At 40.6% G+C, this 7,653-nt stretch overlaps 1 protein-coding gene across 1 annotated transcript in view; it reads right to left on the reverse strand.

Moving 5' to 3' along the window:
- LOC138758872 (ras-related protein Rab-8A) overlaps positions 1 to 4,214 on the reverse strand; it is a 32,659-nt gene extending 28,445 nt beyond the window's left edge. The window contains exon 1 of the mRNA XM_069928381.1: positions 4,158 to 4,214. Within this exon, the coding sequence (XP_069784482.1) occupies positions 4,158 to 4,160 (3 nt within the window). The 5' untranslated portion in view covers positions 4,161 to 4,214. The remainder of the gene's footprint in view (positions 1 to 4,157) is intronic.
- Between the last annotated feature and the right edge of the window lie 3,439 nt (positions 4,215 to 7,653).

Below are 7,653 nucleotides of genomic sequence, written 5' to 3' on the forward strand. Positions count from 1 at the left end.
CTTAAAGTGGTGACACAGTTAGGGGAAGTGAAAAAAGCATTTGGTTCCTTTGCCTTCTTCAGGCCAAGTTGTGATATCATGTTACAGGTGTTTAAAACATTGGTTATTGCATTTGGGAGCATTGCCCACCGTTCTAGTCACAATACTGCAGGAAGGACGTGGCAGCAATAGAGTGCAGATTCACCAGGATGTAGCCCAGAAGAGAGGGCTATAGTTACAAGAGGCTGGATAAACTGGGGTTATTCTCATTGGAACACAGGAGGTTGATGGGTGGCTGACCTAAGGTATGGCCTAATAGTTAAAATTAAAAATGCTTGGGAACAGGATTTAAATTTGTCTACATCAGAAGAGATCTGGGATTCAATTTTTCAGTTAGTTATTATGTTACATTAGGTTGTTATGTGCCCGCCATTGTTTATTACAATTTAAAGTTGTACACAGGGCTTATATCCAAAGTCATACTATCTCATTTCAATCCAGAGGTAAATTCGTGTTGTGATAAATGAAAGAGAGATGAGGCCACTTCAATTCACATATTTTGGTCCTGTCCTAATCTTGAAAAGTATTGGAAGGAAGTTTTCCAAATTTCATCTTTAATATAAAGATAGAACCAAATCCTTTGGTAGCTCTTTTCGGTTTCAATGGGAGAAGATGATGTTTTGTTGACTCCAAATAAATGTTGCATCTTGTCTTTTATTTCTCTTTTGGCGAGATGTGCTGTACTACTCAGGTGGAAGGGTCCCATCCCGCCTACGCAGTGGCTGAAAGATATTATGCTCTCTTTAAGTTTAGAAAAGATTTGATATTCAATTTATAATTCTGGCATAAGATTCCAAACATTGTGGGGACCCAATTACTGAATTTATCATCAGACTCTTTAGATATAATTTTAAAAAAATCAGAGTTCTGTTGGCTTTTTTCATTTCACTTTTAGGAGGGAAGTTTATTGTTGTTTCTTTCTGCCATGCAATGTTGTTAGGGGTTTTGAGTGGCCAGCTTTTCCAGTCTGGAATGAGCTGCCAGAGAAAGTGGTGGAAGCAGATAGAATTACAACTTTTAAAAAGATGGGAAAAGTGTGTAGGAACATGTGCTAAATGGATTAGCAAAAGGGGGCATCATATAGTCAGCATAGGGGCCCGTTTCTGTGCTGGACATATCTACCAAGGAGCAGTGAACACAGATTAATTGGATGTATTGAAGGCACATTGAGGGAGTCATTGGGTAGGAGGAGAAAGAGGGGTTGTAAACGATGGTTGAGCTATGATCTTTCTTGAATAACAGAATAGGTTCTGAGGGGCAGGATTAATATACACAGTGAAAGGTTTGGATTGATCAACATTTTTAAACAATAATTCCCAATTCCAGACTCTCCCACAAGAATTGCGTCGTTCCTATATCTGTTCTTTCAGGAACCATCATGAATCATTCATAAGGGTGAAACAAGAGGAGGTACAGTAGGCTCTGAAATTCATTATTATCATAGTTGACCTTCCCCATGCTATCTCATCTGTGCCAAATCCCCCAGAAACCATTTTTTTAATCTTTCAAAGATTTATGTACTTTCCCTCTTCCTTCCTTCCTTCCTTTGCCCCCCACCCCCAAATGATCTAGCCTCCACAGAGAATTTTGGGTGTTCCAACATACCTCAATTTGCAATAACTGAATCATGTAACTATGTCTATTGCTTATGTCTGCTACTGGTATCAACTTTTTACAATCTATGGAAATAATCCGGATGAAGGCATAGTTGCGAAATTCACATTTGACACAAAAATCAAGAAAGCAAACCATCAACAGGAGATCGGCCACGAGAGTTGGGAAAGATCTAACAAATGGTCGCGTAGAAAGATGAGAAATTTCAGGAGGAAAGGTTGGACAAGCTTTGCTTGCATCTACTGGGGTTGAGCAAGAAAGGATTAAAAAAAAAATTAGATCTATATTCAGAACTTAGAAGATACAAGATCCTGAGAATGATAGAGGGTAGATGTTTCTCAAATCTTCAAACAAGGGGACATAGTTACAAGATTAGGATGCAGTTATTGCAAATTGAGGTATGTTGGAACACCCAAAATTCTTTGTGGAGGCTAGATCATTTGGCAGGGGGGGGGGGGGGGGGAGGTAAAGGAAGGAAGGACGAGGGAAAGTACATAAATCTTTGAAAGATGAAAAAAATGAAGGGTTCTGGGGGATTTGGCACAGATGAGAGAGCATGGGGAAGGTCAACTATGATTACAATGAATTTCAGAGCCTACTGCACCTCTTCTTGTTTCACCCTTATGAATGATTCATGACGGTTCCTGAAAGAACAGATATTGGAACAATGCGATTCTTATGGGAGAGTCTGGAATTGGGAATTATTGTTTAAAAATGTTGATCAATCCTGTCCCTCAGAAGTTATTCCAGTGAGACATTAAATTCACTGGTCTGTGATTATCAGCTTTCCTTGCAGAATTTCTTGAACAAGGTTAGCAATGTACCGCATAAAAACGGGTCCTTCTTGGTGACCATCATGCCTCTCCATGTTGATTCCAGTTGCCTGCATTAATTATGTATCCTTCTCTGCTCCACTCATGTCCAGATAACTCTTCAATGTTACTCCTGTTCCTCCCTCCCCAACCTCCTCCCGCAGCTCATTCCAGACACTTCAGGTCCCCTATAAACTTCCTCCCTGTCACATGTTACCTTAAACCCATACCCTCTAGTTTTAGGCATCTCCATCACAGAAAGTAGCCACTACCCTCTCTTCCCCTCATAATTTAAAAATTCCTCAATCATATTACTCCAGGGAAAACAGCCCCAGCCTATCTCGTCTCTTCTTACAACTTATGCTCTCCCAGCCAAGAAACGTCCTTCTTCACCCTCTCTAACTTACTCTCATCTTTCCTTTGATGTGGTGACCAAATTGTACACAACATTCCCAGTGTGGGAATGTCCTAATATTTTGTACAATTGTAACATGACATCCCAAAATCATGAACTCAGTGCCTCAGGCAATGCAAGTAAGCAAAGACATTTGCATCTTTTAATCACTTGGAATTCCTGATGCTGCTTCCAGAGAATTATTTACTTGTATCCCAAGGACTCTCTAATCAAGGAGACACAGCCCTGTCATGCAACATGTAGGTTCTTCCCTGGTTAAAAGTCCCAAAATCCATCGGATCACACTCATCCGAGTTAAATTCCATCCACCATTCTCTTGCCCACTTAACTTTGTGGCAACTTCTTCACTGTTCGAGATTTTTAAATTTAATTCAAGATCCAGCATGGTAACCGGCCTTTCTGGCCCACAAGCCCACACTGTCCAGATACACCCATGTGATCAATTAATCCACCAACCCTGTACATCTTAGGAATATAGGAGAAAACCCATGTGGTCATGGGAGAATCTACAAACCACACAGGCAACAGTGGATTTGAACCAGGGTAGCTGCCACTGTAAAAGGGTCACAATAATAATGCCATGATATCTTTAAATGACCTTTTCAGACAGAGAAAAAGCAATCTTTTTCTTGAGGTGGGGGGGGGGTGGGGTTTGAGCCTATGGAACGAAGAACACCAAGAGCAGAGTCCTAAATATTTTTAAGACAGTTGTAGAGATGCTGGATTAGGGTAGGTTACTGTGGGAATATGGGGTTATGGAATATGGACAGAGCAGCAAACGTCTTGTGCCTGCTCCAAATCCGTTTTTTATATTACGGACGAGTTAGTAAGACTGAGACTCGAAGACATTTCTATATATCAAACACTAAAGAGGGCGATGAAGGTTCTGTGCCTGAACATTTTCAAGATGAAAGGAATTAAGAGGAACACAATTAACGCAGAAAAGTGGCTTCGATGGGAGCATTCAGCCTCGACTGTACTAGTAAAATGGTCGCCCAGAAATATGCAGAATACCTGTTCCTGTTTCTATTTTTATGTCCCTGTACAGATCAAAGACCCAGAACCTTCAGCCTCCTGAAATCAATACCCACACCATCATTTTCACTTCCTCACGCAGTGCAAGGGGACTGTTTCGGTCTGAAGTGCAAAACTTCTCAGGTCTGCATCACAAAGAGACACAGCACCGGTCGCTCACCATCACACAAACTGCCTACTTTGGCTGCATCTCTTACTCACGAGAGTTAACGGACGAAGCTGATGTAACATTGACTTCTTACCATAGCCCCTCGGTAGTACGCAGTCGTGATTGTCCGAAACCGTTCCTGCCCAGCTGTGTCCCTAGGACATGTGAACAGATTTAATTACAATCTGATGCCTCAACATCTTTATTTCATAACCCTTTGGTGCATATAACCAAAAACACAAAGGTTGCATTGAGATTTCAGCATCTCTCTGATTAAACTACCACCTGAGCCAATGTTATCAACACACAATCAATGCCAGGTGTCATGGGATAGCATTACTTTTCTTTTAATAATTTTTTTATTTTTCACACTGTGAACCATATCAACCAAAATACATACAAACATTTCCCTCTTAAATATACACAGTGGCATTTTCCCCCCTACCTTCCCTTCCCCCTCCAAACCCATTTAACATATACAATATAATAAACCCATTAAACAATGTCATCACACAATGAAAATAAACAAGAAAATTGTGTCATCTACTTTTACATACTGGGTCAGTACATTTCGCCTTCTTCTCATTCTATCATTTTAGGGGGTGGAGGTCCGTGGTAGGCCCTCTCTGTTGCGTTCCATGTACGGTTCCCAAATTTGTTCAAATAATGTGACTTTATTTTTAAATTATATGTTATTTTTTCCCCAATGGGATACATTTATTCATTTCCATGTACCATTGCTGTACTCTCAGGCTCTCTTCTGATTTCCAAGTTGACATTATACATTTTTTTGCTACAGCTAAGGCTATCATAATAAATCTTTTTTTGCGCTTCATCCAGTTTGAGGCCTAATTCTTTACTTCTTATATTACTTAGAAGAAAGATCTCTGGATTTTTTGGTATGTTGTTTTTTTGTGATTTTATTTAATATCCGATTTAGATCTTCCCAAAACTTTTCCACTTTCTCACGTGCCCAAATTGCATGTACTGTTGTTCCCGTTTCCTTCTTACAGCGAAAACATCTATCTGATACTGTTGGGTCCCATTTATTTAACTTTTGGGGCGTGATATATAACCCGTGTAACCAATTTTACTGTATCATGCGTAACCTCGTGTTTATTATACTCTTCATAGTTCCAGAGCATAACTTTTCCCATGTTTGGGATAGCATTGCTTTTCTGTGCAATGGAATTCTGGGATGGATGCTTCCAGGATATTCTAAGGAATTTAATGTTGAGAACAATTCTATTTTCTTCAGCATTGTGTTTTATTCCATTGAAGACTTCTCTGAATAAGGTAATTAATGATAATAACGTTTATCAAAAGTCACTAATGAAGTCACACTTTTTTTAAATTTAATTTTTAATTAATTACATTTCAAAAAAATTTAGACATACAGCAGGTATAGGTAACAGGCCGCCTAATTACACCCAATTGACCTTCACCACCGGCATGAATGGTGGGAAGAAACTGAAGCACGCAAGGAAAACCCACGCAGACCCAGGGAGAACATACAAACTCCTTCCAGACAGCACGGGATTTGAACCCTGGTCCCGATCGTTTGAGCTGTAATAGCAATGCACCAACTGCTTCGGTAACTGTGCCACCATTCCTAAAGCAGGACACCAGAAACACAAGGTTGTAGTTTACTGGTGATCCAATTTTCATATCAACTGACCAGAGGTGGAGGAAACTAGTGAAATAGACAGAAGACATTCAAGTTCTAAAACTTATGACAGTGTTTCAAACACAAAGAGGGATCAAATCCCCAACTGCAAGATCATGGGATGGAAATGGGCCCTTTCACCAACTTCATCCATACTGGTCATCAAGCAACCATTTACACACTCACTTCCCCATCAACACCCCCTCACTCCAGATTCTACCACTCAACTCCACACCAGGGGCAATCTACAGTGGCCAATACCTGCCATTCAGTACGTGACGTGTGAGAAAACTGGAGTTGTGGAAAGATGTGCAAATTTCACACAACCTCACACAGGTCCTCCCTCATATTCAGCAGAAACAATCAAGGTCCAGCTTGATATTGCTGACTGGAGCTATGACAAGTTATGTTCACAAATTCAACACGTTCTCACAGGAGCAGATCTCCATTTGAAAGCCAAATGGCTGAATAAAGTTAGTCATGACAGGCTGGACTACCATCACTGACTCATACCTCTTGCTCATTTCTTGAAATTAAGGAATAATGAACAAATGGGAAAATGTGCCTACTCTCCCCCCCTCCCCTCAACTAAGAGTTCAGATTCAGAGGACATGAGTTAAGGGTTAAAGGGGTAAAGTTTAAGAGGAACACCCTCACACAGAGAGTAGTGGGAGTGTGGAACGAGCTACCAGCTGAAGTTTCAAATTTAAGAAAAATTTGGACAGGCACATGGATGGGAGGAATATGTACTGGGTGCAGGTCAGTGGGACGAGGCTAAATAATAGTTCAGCTCAGACGAGAAGGGCTGAATGGCCGGATTTTCTTTGCTGCAATGGTCTATGGTTCTAATTGGCACGGACTACAGGTCTGGAGTGTACACCATCTTAGTCAGACAAGCATCAGGGGCTACAGTGCAGAGGGGACTTAAGTTTAGAATTTAGGGAGGTCCTGAATAATGAGCAAGGAGGCGATGAATGGTGTCAAACAGATATAATGCAAAGTGTTGAAGCATCTTCAAAAGTTAAAAGCCTGTGAAGTTCAAGGGATAAACCTGCCAGCTTTTAACTAAGGAATATTGAAAGTCTGTTGCTGGGTGGCAGAAATTTAAGGAGATAAATATTTAATTTCAACTACCAATCCTGGACTGTCACAGGGTGATGGACTAAACCCCCCCAATAGTTGGGCAATTTAAACTGAATATTCCTGATTTAAAAAACCTTAATGAGTGATGATGAACCTAAAGCATTAACCAACAGTAAATATAGATGCCTCCTAAATAATCTAACGAACCATTCAATTGCACCAAAACTGCAGTCAGTTAATTTTGCGGAGATTAGTATCAACATGAGGCAAGCTGTCCGACAGCTTGTCAGGCAACTTCCTGTCTCTTCCCCACGTGATTCTGAGTACAATTTTCAACTAATGTCACAATAATCCCCAAACATGTCCACTTGAGAACAGTGCAGCTCAGAAGGCAATGATAGAACAGCAAAGAGCCTGGAAACAGTAGAATCATCCCAATGTATCGCTGACGAATGTTTCGTGCATCGAGTATGGCAAATAAATTTTGTGCTGATTTTTGCCTTCTTTAGGTCCAACAATGCTTTCACCATCCTCTCCCCTTCTACAAAATGCAATAACTCCTTTCTGTTCTACACTTTTTTTAAAAAAGAGATACAGCATGATAACAGACCCCTCCGGCCCATGCCGACTCAATTAACCTACAAACCTTGTTCATTTTTGGAGGATGAGATGAAACAAAAGCACCCGGAGTAAACCCACGTAGACGTGGGTAGATCATACAAACTCCATACAGACAATGCTGGATTTGAACCCATGTTCCTGATGCTGTAATAGCGTTGCACTAACCACTAATCCTTCTTCTGTCCTTCCTGTTTGCCATTTCGAGGAAATGCTCCATCAA

The sequence above is a fragment of the Narcine bancroftii genome, chromosome 3 (genome assembly GCF_036971445.1).
Source record: "Narcine bancroftii isolate sNarBan1 chromosome 3, sNarBan1.hap1, whole genome shotgun sequence".
Classification (NCBI taxonomy): Eukaryota; Metazoa; Chordata; class Chondrichthyes; order Torpediniformes; family Narcinidae; genus Narcine; species Narcine bancroftii.